Raw genomic sequence first — 17108 nt, 5'->3', positions numbered from 1 at the left:
TGAAAGGACATTTTAAGCTGAAGTAATAGAAGAAAGTAATGATCTGAAGTTGTGGCTCTCAAAAGTTATTAGTAACCTCTTTTGGAACAAACTAATTCCAGATATAGCTCCACCTTTTCATTTTGTTATGCACAAACTAAAGAATACACAGTTTAGTAAATCCCATTTGCAATGTGATACTCATTTTCAAATAATTTTAATTTCAATAATTTATAGCTGGATACAATAGTGGGTGCGTATGATCTCTGCTACTCAGGAGATTGAGGCAGAAAGATCACAAGTTCTAGGCCAGCCTTGGCTACTTAGTGAGACCTTGTCTCAAAAAATGGGGGGAGGGGTGAGCTGAGGCTGTAGCTCAGTGGTAGGGCATTTGCCTAGTAAGTACAAGGTCCTGGATTTAATCCCTACTATTAATATACTATATACTATATAATCACAACTGAATTTTAAAATTTATTGCTTGTTTTCTCTTTCTGTATATTCTCATGCCTTTCTACTAGAAAAAAATATCATCATTGATTATAATCTTCAGAAATTGCCTTTTAATTGTCTTCTGTCTCAATTTCTTAAGATCCTAACAGACACATGCACTGTTGAATAAACTTCCAGTAAACTTATTTAGAACTGAGACTTAAAATACTATTATATTTCTGCAGCTATTCATATGCTGATGTGATTTTAAGGATGTTGTTTAATCTTATATGGTCCATATCTGTAAAGTAGGACAGAAATAATTTGAAGGAGCTCAGTGAATTTTAATTAAACACAATTTTTTTTGGTTTGTTTTTGATACTAGGGGTTGAATGTAAGGGTGCTTAAATACTGAATCACATCCCCAGCCCTTTTTTATATTTTTATTTTGAGATAGGGTCTTCCTAAATTATTTAGGGCTTTGCTAAGTTGGTAAGACTGGCCTTCAGTCCCTCAAGTCATTGAGATCACAGGTATGCACTGCCATGCCTGGCTTTAACAAAAATGTTCTAATAAATTTAAGTGATTCTGGCACAATCTTTATTCCCTAAATGGTACCCCACATGGATATTAGGAACACAGTATTTTATAATTCCTTCTGCCCATAGTTCTTTCTAATATAAGCTTGGAAAAAATATATCCTACTTTTTTTTTTTTTCCTGAAAGGGTCTAGACACCATGACACACTGACATCAATGAACTGATCTTGGATTCTAAATATCATTTTTACTAAAAGTCATTCCTTCTAGTTCCTTGGAGGAATGGTTGATTTGGGTCTCAAGTAAGGAAAGTCTGAGATGAAACAAAGGCATCAAAATATCTGAAGACTTAGGATAAGGGAAAAAAAAAAAAAAGAACACAGATGAGACTAGCTTGAGCATCCTCTTGGCATATTTTATGACAATTGAGAATACAAAAGAATCTTGGTAGTGGGTTATAATTCACTGAACTGAAAGAAAGAAATCAGACAGAAAATAATATGAAGAAAGTAAAGACAGAAGAGAAGCAGGTCCAAGCAATTTCTTCACAACAAACTGTCACATAATACATGTAAACAGAATGACTGAGCTAGGAAATCACCATTTACAACCATTAGTGGGTCATCTTTAAGACACTTGACTTGTTCTTTCCAAAACCATAAATGCCATGAAAGAATAAGATGGGGGAGTATTCTGGGTTCAAGGGGACAACAGAGACAATGCATCATCTTGAATGCTAGATTTAAAAAAAGGAAAGGGGACAGAAGAAATTACTGGGATATTTGGCAAAATTTGAAAAATGATTATTGGGTAACATTAAGAATAAATTTCTTACAACAGACACTAGTATTGCTGTATGTATATACGTGGCTGTATAACCAATGTGATCCTGCAATCTGTACATGTGGAAAAATGAGAATTCATACCCCATTAGAATCAAATGTATGATATGTCAAGATCATTGTATTGTCATGAACAACTAATAAAAAAAAGAAGAAATTTCTTAGATGTGTTAATTATATTGTGTTCAGTAGAAGGCTATCTTGGCTTTTAGGAGATAAATGCTGAAATACTTAGGGATGAAGTATCTTAATATCTCCAACTTAACTTCAGATATTTCAGCAAATATTAGTAAAACATATTTCTATGCCTATGAGGGAGGAAGGGGGAGAGAAGGGGAGACAGAGAGGGAGAGGGAGGGGGGATATCAGCCAGACAGAAAGCAAATGTAAAATGGTAACAAGTGGTGACTGTAGGAATAGGTCTGTGGTTGTACCTTGCACCTTTTCAATTTTTCTATAGTTTTGAATACTTGGAAACAAAAAATTTGGGAAAAGTGAGACCCTAGATATTAGTTTGGAAATCTGGGTTAGTAAATATAATTGATCTCAGAAGTTAAGTGGATACTAAATGAATTAATACATGCAACGTTATCACATTATGACATTAAAATAAAGTACTAAGCTATCCAATAATTATGGAGTGAAAAAATACCCTAACCCTGAAATAGCCATTTTCTGGTGGCTTTCTGAAATGTTCTGGCAATGGGAGGTAAAAATATCCTTTAGAGAAGATTCCCATTGTTTTCGAAAGTAACTAGGCTAGACTCTTAGTCACACACATGAAAATTAAAACCTACCCATTCATTTGAGACAAGACAAAAAACTCTAAAAAAGTTAAGTCCAATGGTGAAGAGGGAGCTCTTTACCTCTAAGAATACACATTGGACACCTCTATCAGCAACCTGGGACTTTGATGTACTGGATAAAAGTCCTTTTTTAAATGGAATTTAGACCAAGCTTTGGTCAGCACAAAACTCCACACAATGTGATTGGAAGACCTAGGCTTCGTGAAGGGCACTATGGAAATCAGACCACACCAGTAGGGGTGGGGGACTCCCCTGAAGGAAGTGAAAGCTATCATCAGCACAGAGAGCCCAAGGTCTCTGTGTGGGAGAGTCAAGAGACTCCTTCAGCCAGCACAGAAGCAACTCCAAGAGGTGCTTTTAGACATCTAAAAACCACTCCTGCCCCAGCCACATTCAGGTAACTCTGTTAAAATAGAAGAGCCTGGACATGGTTCTACTTTGCTATCGAATTAAAAGACTTTAGTGAGCAAATCAGTACAAGGAGGAGCATGTTAGGTGGCATCTGGCAGGAAGCAGAGGTCATCCTCAAGTGAGGATGACAGGGGAGGATCCAGGAAGGCGCTGGAGTAGAGAAACTGGAAGGGAGAATGCTAGGTCCTGGGTGTGTTGCAGTGTGGATCTGGAATATCCCCCAAGGGCCCTTGTGTTAAAGACTCACTTCCTAGCCTGTGGTGCGACTGGGAGGAGGTGGGAATTTAAGACTTAGTGGGGGTCCAGTGGGAAGTTTTAGGGCATTGGGGGCATGCTCTTGAAGAAGACTGGGGTCTCTTTCTTTCTTTGGCATCCTGACCATGAGGAGAGCAGTTCTGTTCCACCACATGTCGCCTGATGCACTGCTCACCACAGGGAGAAAAGCTCAGGGACCGAGGGATCAAGGACTGGAACCTCTACAACCATGAGTCAAACAAACCTTCTCTCTTCTGTTTTTTATTTTTGGGGAGGATGCTTACCAGGGATTGAACTCGGGGGCACTCGACCACTGAGCACATCCCCAGCCCTATTTTATATTTTATTTAGAGACAGGGTCTCACTGAGTTGCTTAGTGCCTTGCTGTTGCTGAGGCTGGCTTAGAACTCGCTATACTCCTGCCTCAGCCTCTGGGATTATAGGCATGTGCCACCACGCCTGGCTCCACACCTTCTCTTTTCATAAGCTGAAATTTGTTACAGTGACATAAAACTGACTACCACAGGGTGATAACAAGGAATGGGTACTGCACCTGTGCCTGCTGGGTCATGAGAATGGAGGTCTACTGGAACCTGGAGTGAAGGCACCTCATGGAGAAATTCAAGAGCAGCTGTGACCTGCAGTTAAGGGACACAGTATCCTAATGTGACCCTGCAGGGAGGGAGCCCAGGAAATAAATAGCCTGACCTCACCCTCCTTTCTCCCTCTCATTTCCTGCCAGGGCTCCTCATTGGCCAAATAAACCAGAAGCCAGAGGGCAAGGAGCCCAGTGATGTAGTTCATGTGGGACAGCTTCCCAGGGCACAGAGCAAGCAGAGGAGAAGGGAGAGTATGTCTAGAAAGGTACACAGAAGATATCTGACACAGTACATGTGCCAGGTAGCACATGGTTACCTGCAGAACTCAGTGGTTCCTACAGTGCAGAGTGGAACTGCTGCAGGTGACAAGTGACAAGCAGCACTAACTGGAAAATGTAAGTATTTGAAAAGTAAGCAAGTGGGCACAAAAACTTGCCCTTAATCAAAGCATTTCCACTGCTCATATATGCATATTATGTGCACAAACACATATATGCCCATTAATTTACTTATATTTAAGTGCATCACATAAGCTGTTATTTATTCATTAATCCAACAAATATTTACTGAGTTTGTAACATCCAAGGTGTGTGGACAAGGCAATGTTCAAGTAAAACTGATAAAGACATCCAGGGGCTAATTTAAAGTCATCTAGTGAGCCTTAAATTTAATTGTTAATATTGTCTCCAAAATCATAATATTTAGCTTTTGTAACCTAAGATTGATTTAAAAAATGAAAATGGAACTTGTATTGACATTCCCCAAAGTAGATATGCAAATGTAAGCACATGGAAACATGCTCTATATCACTAATCATTAGAGAAATGCAAATCAAAATGATAATAAGATACCACCTCCCACCAATTAGCATGGCTACTAAAAGGAAAGAAGAAGAAGAAAAAAAAAGTATTAGTATTGGTGAGAATGCAGAGAAATTGGATACAGTTTTCTTGTGCATTGTGGGAAGGAATGTGGAATGGTGCAGCCCCTGTGGAAAACAGTATGAAAGGTTCTGAAAAAAATTAAAAACAGAATTCACATATGATCCAGCAATTCTACTTCTGGGTATATCCTTAAAAGAACTGGAAATTACATTGGTGAAATAAACCCACCACAAGAGGACAAATGGTGTATGATTCCATTTACATGAGATACCTGCATTAGTCAAATTCAGAGACAAAGTAGAATGAAGGCTGCCTGGAGCTAAGGAGAGGGAGGAATGTGAGTTGTTGCTTAATGGTTACAGAGTTTCAATTTGGGAAGCTGAAAAATATCCTGTGGATGGATGGTGGTGATGGTTACACAACAAGGTCAATGTACTTAATGACCCTGATCTAACTATATACTTAACAATGGTAAATTTATGGTAAGTATATTTTTTGCTATAACAAACAAAAAAAATTAAAAGAAAGACTCACGGATTCCAGCCCAAATCTTGTGGGTTCACATACAGAATACCAGCTCTAGAGACAGTTGCTGGGGTCGCTGTCCTCAAGTGATGTATCTCAAACAGAAGCCTCATGGAGGGAGTGAGAGCCACCCGCTCATTGCTGGCCAGGGTCAGCACCTGGAATGAGCAGCACAGCAGTCAACACTGGCAAACTGTCATGGGGAGCAAGAGAAATGGCTGCCAAGTTAGCTTCCACAACCAAAGGGAAGAGCCAAGGACTGCAAGCTTAGCATCCCCAGTTAGAAGCACATCAGAATCAAGACCTAAGTTCATCTATCTCAGAGGTGGTCTGACTGACCCTCAAGAAATAAGATTGCCTAAATGGACTTGTAAAGGCCAACCTTTAAATAACTACAGTAATTATTACCAAAAAAAATGTAAGTTGACATGATCAGCCTGAAGACCACAAAAAATAAATAAATATTCTCCAGAATCTGAAACCCCCCAGTTATTCATTGTCCTATAGAAACTCATGTAGGTATGATGACCTCAGATCTGTGTGTTCTGATGAACAAGGTATTGGTTCAGAAAGCAGTAACCACTATTAACATAAGGTGGTTACTAATTCTATTCTGGAGAAATGATGGCTACTGATTTCTCCATCCTGTCCCCAAGAATAGAGTTCACATTGCTTAATTGCTATTTCACAGGCCAGTTCTATCACGTTTGGCTTTTGCTGGGATGCCAATTAACCTTGGCAGTATGCTTAGGGAACATTTAAATACAGTCTGTAAATAAAAGGAACTAGCTAATTTCAATAGCTAACTTCATCTATTATCATATAGCACAAACTCATTCTTTTATACTCTTAAGTACTCTATATTTAACCAAAGATCATGTAAGATATAATAATGTATGCCTAGCTCTTAGAAACCGGTGAAATGTGAAACTAAATCTTGCATATATATCTAACTCTCATTAAAGGCAGTTAAATTGGTAGTGATAAGGAGAATGTGTTATTTTAAATTTTTGTGAAATTAAGAGAAATATGAGGAAAATGTCATTGATCAAACTAGTGATTACATGAGGAGCACTGGATTAACGAGAGCAAGGTGGAATTAACATCAACAAATGACTGGAACTCTTCATACTCTCAAGAGCTGTGTTTGTTATTTAAAGACTGACATTGCAGTATACTCACTTTGTTATCATCCATGACCGTATTTAGTGATTCAATCCACGTGGGGTCAATATCTCCATCCAGGACTATCCACTTTGGATCATCATGTATGAGATTTGCTTGTTCTCGCAGAATGAATGAGAAGAGACCTATAAAGTAAGGGTAAGCACTGCTAATAGATAATGGAGTTGAGTGCTGCGTATTTCTAAAATAAATTTGTATTATTTCTCCAGGAAACATTGGTATTAGCTGTATAAAAACAATTTTCCTGCTTTTTTCTTGTGGACAATGTATAACACACTTTGTGCTACATGTGGGCTTCAGATCCAATTCTACCATTTACTAAAGGGCAACTTTCACCTCCTGGGGAGTCCTTACCTTCTATGACTGATCTTTGCCATATGTCAAACATAGATAACATTACTTTCCTTCAAGGACAGTTGTGGGGATTTAGAGAAGGAGCCACTCATAATACGCAAACCTTGGACCAAATGAAGACCACCCTTTTCCATGTACATATTTCAGTGTCTGTTTTACATTTCATATTAGTTTATAACATCTTTCTCTACTTTTGAAACAATATTTAAAGGGCATAATTCTAAAGCTAAAAAAGCACTCAGAAGTACCTCTTTGACATATGTGGCCACTGACATTTTATTAAGTTATCATTACTTTACAAGATGTACAGATAAAAAACATTTTAAACCCATGGTCCTCTTTGCCATTATGACATATCTGTTGTGTGTCACCCAGCATGTTTAATAGTTGCTGACTTTTCAAACTCAAGTGTATAATACCAGGATGAACAATCCTGCGCTAGTGCATGCGTGTGATGTGTGTCCTCTGGGAAGTATTTTATTAAAAGTAAGTGACAGCATCTAGTAGAACCTGCCACCAGGATTTATACAGAACCCAGCAACCTTTTCTAATAGTCCCTGATTTGAACAGCTTCCACAGACCCCCCCCCCAAAAAAAATAACATTGTTTTCTCCCTGGCATCATCTTTTATAAAAAGAAACTAGGTCTGGCACAGTGGTATATGCCTGTAAACCCAAGTACTTGGGGGTGGCGGAGTACTGAGGTAGAAGGATGGCAAGTATATGGCCAGCCTGAGCAACTTAGCAAGACCCTGTCTCTAAATGTAGCTCAGTGGTAGAGTGCCCCTGGGTTGTTCAATTCCCATTAAAAAAAAAAAGCAAAGCAGCAGCAGCTAGGCTAAAAGTAAAAATGGTCCTAGAGATGAAGAAAGGAGCATATACAAGATAGGAAGATGAAGAATGACAGTGTGTCTTGCTTTACATTAGATCATCAGGAAAGTTTTCTCTGATGTGATATTCAGCGAGACAATGAAATAATCTAAGGGAGCGAGCCATGCAGACATTCAGAGAAAGAGCACTGTGGATGGCAGGAGCATCAAGTTTCAAGGCCTGTGATGGGAAGATGCATGGAAGAGCCAAGAGGCTAGGACTGATGATTACAGTAAGTGATGTGAAATGTGCAGGAAATAAAGTCAGAGATGGTAAGGGGCACCCAATCACCAGGCTTTGGGAAAAGATTGGATTCTAAGGGTGATGGGGACCCACTGGAAACTGTAGCCAACAAGTAACAACTTGGAGTGACCCTCTGACATCTGTAGGGAAGATGTGCTGAGGGAAACTGTAGAACTGTAGAGCCTTGACTATGTGACATCATGGAGAAGGTGAGAAGGACTGGAATTCTATAAATATCTATATTTTAAGGTAATGCCTAGAGGATCTGTTGTGAGCTTAAATGTAGGTGTCAGAGTGAGAGAACCTCAAGGACAATACCAAGGTTAGTGTGCTTCCTGAAATGGGAAGACATGAGATTTTAACCAGAGCATCTGCTTATTTGCAGATATAGGCAGCACCTCTGATCCAAAATGCTCAGGACCAAAAGTAGTTCAGATTTCAGATTTTCCTGGATTTGGGGATATTTGCACAGGCTTGACCAATTAGGCAAACTTAATCCAAAAATCTGAAGTCTGAAATCAGAAACATGCTCAAAAGGTTTCAGATTTCACACCATTTCTGATTCGGGATTTGAGGGCAGGAAACATGCACCTTCGACTCCTGTCTCTGGCACCTAAAATAACACCTGTCTGATCCTTAGTTGGCATCTTCTATCAGGCACTTTGTTTCCTGAAGGATTTGTGTTGGCTTCTCTCCTAGTTTACAAGGAGCTCTTACATTAATGACGTAATATAAAACACACAGCTCTTGGTACAAATCTGCTGAATGCAAATAATTTACTTGTTCAAATCTGGCTTTAATTTATACGTTACAAAGCTGTTGTGCTCTACAATATTTCCAATAATGCCAACACACAAACAGTAAATCTGCAACTATGACTAAAATTGGCTTGTTTTGAAAAATGGCTTTCTGGGTAGAAAAAAATTTTTTAGCACTTCAAAAGGGGAAATACTACTTGCCATCTTTCCATTCTCGGGTAGCATGATGTATGAAACCAAAGAGTTCATCTGTTGTCACAGCTTTAGGGTTTAAGTCATTCCAAACGGGTTTCTGTTTCATGTTGACATATGTTCGGTTCAGTGTTCTCAAAATCTGAGGGGAGGAAAGAGGAGCCAAGAAAATGAATACTAACGTAAGCCAAACGGAAAAGATTTCCAAAGGGTTTTCCTTATTCACTATATGTTACCAGATATCCTGCGTACAAAGATTGAAAATGGTGGAAAAATGGACACATGGTGCATTTCCATCTTGACAAGTTTAATCCAACAAACCTGTAGGGAGACAGTCAGTTCACCTGATTTTTTATCATTTAGACTAGAGAAAGTCACTATCATTTGAGATTATTATCCATGTGTGCAAAATGAAGGACTCTATGTAAGTAAGTATTCATGTTCATATTTATAAAAACATCCTGCCAGAATTATTTAGATCAGTTATTCCTCAAATTTAGCCCATACCATGACTTCCCAGAGGATGTTAAAACAGATTATTGGGCCCAGAGTTTCTAATTGGATAGGTATATATAAGGTGGTAATTTGCATGTCCAGCAAGGGCCCAGGTGATGCCCATGATGCTGGTCTGGACATACTTGAATGACTCAGTGACTCAGGGCAGTGATCCTTTAGAGGAAGTTGTCTTGACTTGGGGGAAGATGAATTAAGCTACTGGGCTTTTAGTGATTAGAGGGCCAAGATGCAGCTAAACACCTCACAATGCCCTGTACAGCCTCCTACAATGAAGACTTATCCAGTCTAGGATGTTACTAGGGCTAATGATGAAAAATCCTACACTAGACAATGAGAAAAAGAAGCTTAAGGATATAAACTTATAGAATAGATGCTTAGAATGTGTCTGCTTAATTAAAGGTCATCTTAACCCAAACATTTGCCCCAGCTGTCCCTTTTGCTTTCTCCAAAAATCCATAGCTTTTAAAAAAATACTTATCATCATGACCTACTCCTAGGGGTTTTGAAAGACTGATAAACAATTGCCGAGTACCTTAGAATGGTAAGTTACTAAATAGCATGACCCCAAGCTTCAGTGATCTGGTTTTATCAGCTTAAGTACATGTTGAACTGAATAGGTAAAGACTAGATGAAAGAAATTAAATGCCTTAGGAATAGTAAGCTTATATTTTTAGAAACCATTAATCTACTGGAAATTATAGAATTTAATTTTATCCTTCCATGAACCATGGCCTACATCTGAAACTTACTCTAACAAAATAATGATAGGCTTATCAGTTATCTACTTTGATATTTGAATTATTACATTTATCACTAGAAAAACCTCCATACAGAGCCTCCCTTTGCAATTGTTCCACTTTGCATTCAGGTCGAAGGACTTGCAAGTTCTATATACACCCATGCTCTAAAACTCCGATGCCCATTCTGATTATTTTTAGTTGTTGGCTACCAAATATGTTTATACCCAGGCATCCTGAATTAAAATGCATGTGGTTCTGCCCATACTGTCTGCCAACCAAGAAAATAAGTATGCTGCCAGGATTGTCACTAAGGCCAAACAAAATCAAGCAGTGAACTAAAAATGGAGGATAACAATGCCTATAACATATTAACACCAAGTAGAGAAAATAACATGTAGTATACCTAGCACAGCACATGATAGGAATAAAAAAAAAAGTATGTGTTCCTTTGATAAAAGAATCTAGGTGTGAGTGCATAATTAAAGGTGAGTGGAGGCTAGCAGTCCTCTCACCTGGAAAATCCCACCTTCCATCTCAGACTGCTTTTTTTTTTAAATTAATTTTTATTGTTGGTTGTTCAAAACATTACATAGTTCTTGATATATCATATTTCACACTTTGATTCAAGTGGGATATGAACTCCCATTTTTACGCTGTATACAGATTGCAGAATCACATCAGTTACACATCCATTGATTTACATATTGCCATACTAGTGTCTGTTGTATTCTGCTGCCTTTCCTATCCTCTACTATCCCCCCTCCCCGCTTCTCTCTCTACCCCCTCTACTGTAATTCATTTATCCCCCTTATATATTTTTTCCCTTTCCCCTCACTTTCTCTTGTATGCAATTTTGTATACCCCTGAGGGTCTCCTTCCAAATCCATGCAATTTCCCTTCTCTCTCCCTTTCCCTCCCACCTCTCATCCCTGTTTAATGTTAATCTTCTTCTCATGCTCTTCGTCCCTACTCTGTTCTTAGTTACTCTCCTTATATCAAAGAAGACATTTGGCATTTGTTTTTAAGGGATTGGCTAGCTTCACTTAGCATAATCTGCTCTAATGCCATCCATTTCCCTGCAAATTCTATGATTTTGTCATTTTTTAATACAGAGTAATACTCCATTGTGTATAAATGCCACATTTTTTTTTTATCCATTCGTCAGACTGCTTTTCCTAGGTGAATGAATGCTCTATTTGTTTATCCCCTCTCCTGATATAAGGGAAGATAGTGTAAATTGATTGAACAGCAACAACAACAAAAATTTTTTTTAAAGTATCTTCCCAGGCTGCAAGTTCTCGGGCCATTTACTGTACCTTACTCTTTCCTGTGCCTGCGTTTCCAACCACAAAGACAGAATGCCGCAAGGTCAACAGTTCCTCAAGCTGGACTACCTGCAGGCCAAACAGACAGTCACTGGTTTCCTTTCATGAGTTGGTGACAAAAAAGACAATCTACCCTGTTTTTGCCCAATTTTTTTTCCCCTTACAACACAAGCTGGCCTCCACTGATGACATTATGTTCAAAGAAAATTAAAATAGATCACAAGTCTAAAGTATCGTTTCTTCTGGATCTCCCATGGAGAATATAGGAGTAAATAAATTAAACCATTTCTTAATTGATTACATGGTACTACTCTTCATAAAGCTTTGAACAAAAACAGTCTAAGCCAATCATTGCATACTGAGTAATGATTTATATCCCATAAAATATCTAAAATGGATATCATGTATATTATACATATTATATATGTATGATAATGTCCAGATAATTACTAAACCCAAGTTGATCATGCCCACACACAAGACTTTGGTAAGCCGGATAATAACTTCCTAGGTAATTTTTGTGCTTGTTGACATTCCTCCCCCATTAAAAGCAAGCACCAATGATTTTACTGCCAGTGTTCCCTAAAATGGAGGAGAGAGGGAATAAAATAAATTTTTGGTGCATGTCACTAAGATGTTTTATCAATGGAAAGTATGCTTACATTTTGAACCACAACTTCATCATCTCTGCGTTTATAACTTCTTTCTGAATGGAACTACTAAAATATTTACTTAGATTTACTTTAGTTAAGATTATCATATTAAAATGCTTGGGAGTATTTATTAAGACCATATTGAGGCCAGGGTAATATAAGTTAATGTTCTGGATAAACATCACTGAAGCAGTGATTTGCACTGTGAATCCCAACGACAGTCACAAAAAGCAAAATGCTCCTTTTACTTTGAGGATGAAGCTCTCCTCTGGCTGCAGGCGAAGCTCCAGGGTGGACTGCCTGACCATCTGCTCAAAGTGTGGCTTTCTTCTCCGGGGCACCTCCAGGGCTGGAAAAAGGTCCCCGATCAGGCCCAGAAACACCGGGACATCATCGGTCACTACTTTAGGCATATTGAAGTCCCTCAGTGCTCGCATAAGTACCTAGGTAGGAAAACAGAAAGCCAATGTAGTACATTTCAACAGGCAGCAGAAAGGGTTTACCATGAAGAAACAGTAACTATTTGAGAAGATAGATATGTTCAACCTGATTTAAACATTACACAATGCATACATGTATTGAAACATCAAAGGTCACCTCAGTAATAGGTAAAATTTTTATGCTTTTATTTACCAATTAATAACCCACTTGAATCTAATGTATGAAATATGATATGTCAAGAGCTTTGTAATGTTTTGAACAACCAATAAAAAAAAGAAAAAAAAATAATTTTTAAAAAAAGTCAATACAGCTGGGCATGCCTGTAATCTCAGCAACTCAGGAGGCTGAGGCAGGAGGATTGCAAATTGGAGACTAGGCTCAGCAACTTAGTTATACCCTATCTCAAAGTAAAAAAACAAAAATGGGCTGGAGATGTAGCTCAGGGGTAGAGTCCCCCCGAGTTCCATCCCCTGCCACTGCCCACTTACAATGTCTAACAAACACCTAATAAGCTAAAGATGCTCTTGAAAACCCTGGCATCTAAAACGTGAGGTGTTGATACTGTTCTATACAGAGGGCGTCCTACCTATGAGAAGGTAAAGTGCTTTTAAGTCAACATAACAGAATATGAGAAGGTTCAACTGACAGTAGGCATAAGCTTCAGGACAATTCAGCAACGAGCCCTGTTCCTTCCCTGCCAACACTCTGTTCTGCCTTCAGCAAGCAAAGAACCTGCCCTCCTTCCTCCCTAAATTCCAGATTGTAAATTAAACCTGTCAGATTAATTTGTTCCAAGTACTCTGAGATATCAGAATGATAATCTCAAACATTTTTAGTTTAGCATTTAGTTCTCTATTGGCTGAAAACCCAAAAGTCTTTACATTTTAAAAGCAGTCACTCAAACATCAGAATATCTTTGTGATGAGCATTCTATCAACAATAACTACATAGCAGGAGAACAAAAAGGGAACAAAGACAATGTGGACTAAACCTAAACTGTGACCAAGAGAAATACTAGCAAATAAAAAGGCATATAATAAATACACCTTAATACAAAAAGAAACTTACAGATTTGGTTTAGTTTTTTCTCTACTTCTAAAGCCATGCTTCATGGACACACAGACATGGACACCCACTACACTCAGTACTTCATGGAAAGAATGTTTTCAGTGTGGCTTTGAACAACCCCCCTGCATTGGAGCTAGGCAACTGTCTTTCCTGCTTCCTACCCATTTAACATCCCATGCAATGGATGCAATTTCTCCCATTAGGTTGTAACTTCACTGACTTTTCAGAATTAATATCCCAACTCAATTAATCAGGTTTCCTTAGTTTCCTCAAAGGAAATCAAACAGAGGATTACTGAATCACTTGATTATAACTGTCAAAATACTTTTTGTGGCTGATATTTCAAAAGTACTTATAAAATCACATTTTCTTTCCTAGAATCATATCTCCACATTCAAGAACACTTGTGACCTCTTATAAGAAATGCCAGTCCTTAAAATACACTGCATTAACAATAGATGTTAGGTTTTTAAAAAAAAAAAAATTTAAATTTTAAAGTCGGCTATGCCTGCCTCACCACCCAGGTACAGACTTTCATTTCTATGAAGACATTCAGTTACTCACTCAAGAAAATCATATTAGTACTTGCTGTACCTGATCTTCAGGTCTATTTTTATCTCCTCGTTTCAGGGAGCCAGCTACAACCAAGACAGATTTAATAGCACGAAGTCCCCAGTCATAATGATCCTAAAATCAAAGCAGAGGTATATGTGGTCAAGAATTGAGAGAGGGAATAAGATTCTCATTCCAAGGGCTAGGGTTATGGCTCAGTGGTGGAGCATTTGCCTAGCATGTATGAGACCCTGGGTTCCATCCTTAGCATAAAGATAAATGAATAAAGGTATTGTGTCCATCTACAACTAAAAATAAAAAGAAAAGAGTCTCATTCCAGAAATAAAAGCTGAAAGTTAAGAGAGTTTAGGTAAGTGCATGATTTAATGAACCAAAATGTCTTTTTTTTTTTTTTTGCCTTTCTGAAACTGTGGAAATCGTGTTTCAGTGGTGAGTGTCCAGCTTCTTTCCCATTTTCCTGCCTTTGTCAGCAAATCTTTCTACAGCACTAATCTGCAGTTTTTGCCCCCAGCTCCATCCACCTCCTATACTCTTCTCTTTCAATAAACCTGGCAATGTGGGAGCTTGATTCTTCCCTACATTCCTTCCAACCACAAGCACATCTCTCCACCTGTGCACTGAGGACCCTGCTGTTCTACCCTTCCCTGGCCTCTATGTCTAATTGTCCTACTTATCCCTTTATCACTTAGACACCGCTGTGCTGAGACTGGCACTAAATATAATATTATATTTATATTATTTAGCTGTATTATTAAAACTCAATGATAAACCAGTTCCTCTGGTTGTCCCTGATGAAAGCCCCTTCCACAGGCTCTGAGCTCCTAGAGGACAGAGATGTATCTTATTCACTTTTTTTTCTCTAGGTTCCAGCACAGTGCCTGGCACAGGGGAGGTGCTCAGTAAAGATGCACTAAATAAACTTGGTTCAAATGTAGTTGATTTCATGGGACTGACCTTCTCTTCCTTGCCCAATTCTAATCCACATAGTAAAACCCTTCTCTCAAACGTTTCTCAGCTAGGCCTCGCCTTCTGAACCTCAAAATCAATATCTGCAAAGAGGCAGAAACACATCCATCTACTTCACAAGAGGCTGTAGGAGTAAAATGAGTTAACATGCATATAAATTCTTTGTGGGCTGTGGAACAATACGTACATGCATAAATATGCCATTTAATCCATTAGCAGATAACAAAATCAATTTAGTTGACCATTGTTTTTGTTGGAATAAAACAGAGAACAGTGGAAAGAAAAGACACCAGAGTGCAATGCAAGTAAGAAGGGCAAGGAGTGTTTGGTGAAAATTCTCAGTCCTCTTGTTCCTGTGTGTGCCTATGCATGGGCGTGTATCCCGAGTCAACAGAAAAAGGTCTCCCCCCACTCCCCCACCCCGACCATGGTTCATGGTAAAAGTAATTTTAAAGTCACTTGATATGGAAGTAGAGTGGGTTTTGAGGAGGGAAGAAGAGGGGAAGAACCAGAGTTTGGAGAGTAAGGAGGTCAGGGAGAGGGCTAAATCCTTACAGGAACAATATTAAAGGGAGACTGTAAAAGAAATTCTGGACAAATTTAAGAGGACTTGGTGACCCTCCTAAACATTTAAACATTGTAAAATGTTTAAATCATTTTTGCTGTCTCCATTATATTCTTCCTTTGGTTCAAAAATGTCCACTGATTCTTCTCCCAAGTCCATCCCTGCAGCTTGGAATGGCGCCTATGAGCTATGGGCCTCACTCAGCTCTCCTGTCCTGGCCAGACTTCTTTTCTCTCATCTCGTTTACAACATTTCACCTACCTTCTGTGTTTTGTCTTTACTCCCAACACCTTCCTCTTAAATTCTAGACAGACTTTAAAAGAATGAAATTCAAACAATGCCCCCACTTGTTTGCCATGGACCTTGGACAGGTGACTTGACTTAGTTTCCTCATCTGTAAAACAGGCTTAATGCTACCCACACTCAAGTCTTGTGAAGATTTTGAAAGGTAGTAATGGCATTTTGTTCAATAAATATTGGTTCCTCTTTCCAGTGAAAACTGATAATCTTTCATTCTCTATTTCCTCTTTTTCATGTAACTAAATCTCCTATGTTCTTTGAAACAAAAAATACGGGTGATGGTTTCACTTGTTTTGCATACTACTCCTTCATCAGCAGCAGTAATAGCCCATTACCTGGATGCAATAGATGCTCACTAAATGTTTACATATAACTTCTGAGAATGAATATGGTTTCAATTCCATGTTTGTTGGGTTTGGTTACATTTTTTCTTCTGAATTTTCCTATTATGAAATTTTAATGGGCTTATTGCTAGAAAAAGATTATAAGAGAATGAAAATACCAATAATCTTACTACCCGGAGACAATGATTAAAAATCACAATACATTTTCCAGCCATTTCCTGTGTGGAGAAAATATGCAATACAACATAAAATAAAAGACACATGTAAATTTGAGATCACTTTGAGTTTGGTATGCTGTTTTTGCATTTAATGATGTTGTAAATATTTTTCTGTTATTAAATTTTATGGGTTTCCTGGAAAAATATAAATTCACAGTTACTAAGAGAATGATGTAACTTTATTCCTCAGGTTCCACATCTCACTCTGACAGTGGGCAAGTTAAAACGAATACTTTGGAGAGTATAGGTAACTCTAATTGCAATTGATATTTTAATATTTTCATTCTATAACAGTTACAAATTGATGTCACAAGGAATTAACAAAAGGTCATGGAAGGCCAAAAGTCAAAGGTGATCATAAGGCCAAATTTTAAAATGTTGATGCTGACATGTATAAATTTTGTGGCACATCAGCAACTTTAATGAACCTGCAAGAAGCTCATGACTAGAGAGTAGAGAAGGTGTGAGTCTGACCCATTTCAGAGAGGAAGGAATTGTACAGCAAAGTTAAACACACACACACACA

The 17108-nt window shown here is 38.3% G+C and overlaps 1 protein-coding gene across 1 annotated transcript in view; it reads right to left on the bottom strand.

Moving 5' to 3' along the window:
- Dnah11 (dynein axonemal heavy chain 11) overlaps nucleotides 1-17108 on the bottom strand; it is a 302098-nt gene that overhangs the window by 157771 nt on the left and 127219 nt on the right. The window contains exons 37-42 of the mRNA XM_076853784.2: nucleotides 14211-14303; nucleotides 12356-12550; nucleotides 11446-11523; nucleotides 8876-9015; nucleotides 6455-6602; nucleotides 5282-5430 (exon numbers count right to left, since the gene is read on the bottom strand). Coding sequence (XP_076709899.2) covers nucleotides 5282-5430; nucleotides 6455-6602; nucleotides 8876-9015; nucleotides 11446-11523; nucleotides 12356-12550; nucleotides 14211-14303 — 803 coding nt within the window. The remainder of the gene's footprint in view (nucleotides 1-5281; nucleotides 5431-6454; nucleotides 6603-8875; nucleotides 9016-11445; nucleotides 11524-12355; nucleotides 12551-14210; nucleotides 14304-17108) is intronic.

Source organism: Callospermophilus lateralis, chromosome 1 (genome assembly GCF_048772815.1).
Source record: "Callospermophilus lateralis isolate mCalLat2 chromosome 1, mCalLat2.hap1, whole genome shotgun sequence".
In the NCBI taxonomy this organism is placed as follows: domain Eukaryota; kingdom Metazoa; phylum Chordata; class Mammalia; order Rodentia; family Sciuridae; genus Callospermophilus; species Callospermophilus lateralis.
The sequence above is the reverse complement of the archived record's forward strand: the minus strand, read 5'-3'. Positions and strand labels throughout refer to the sequence as shown.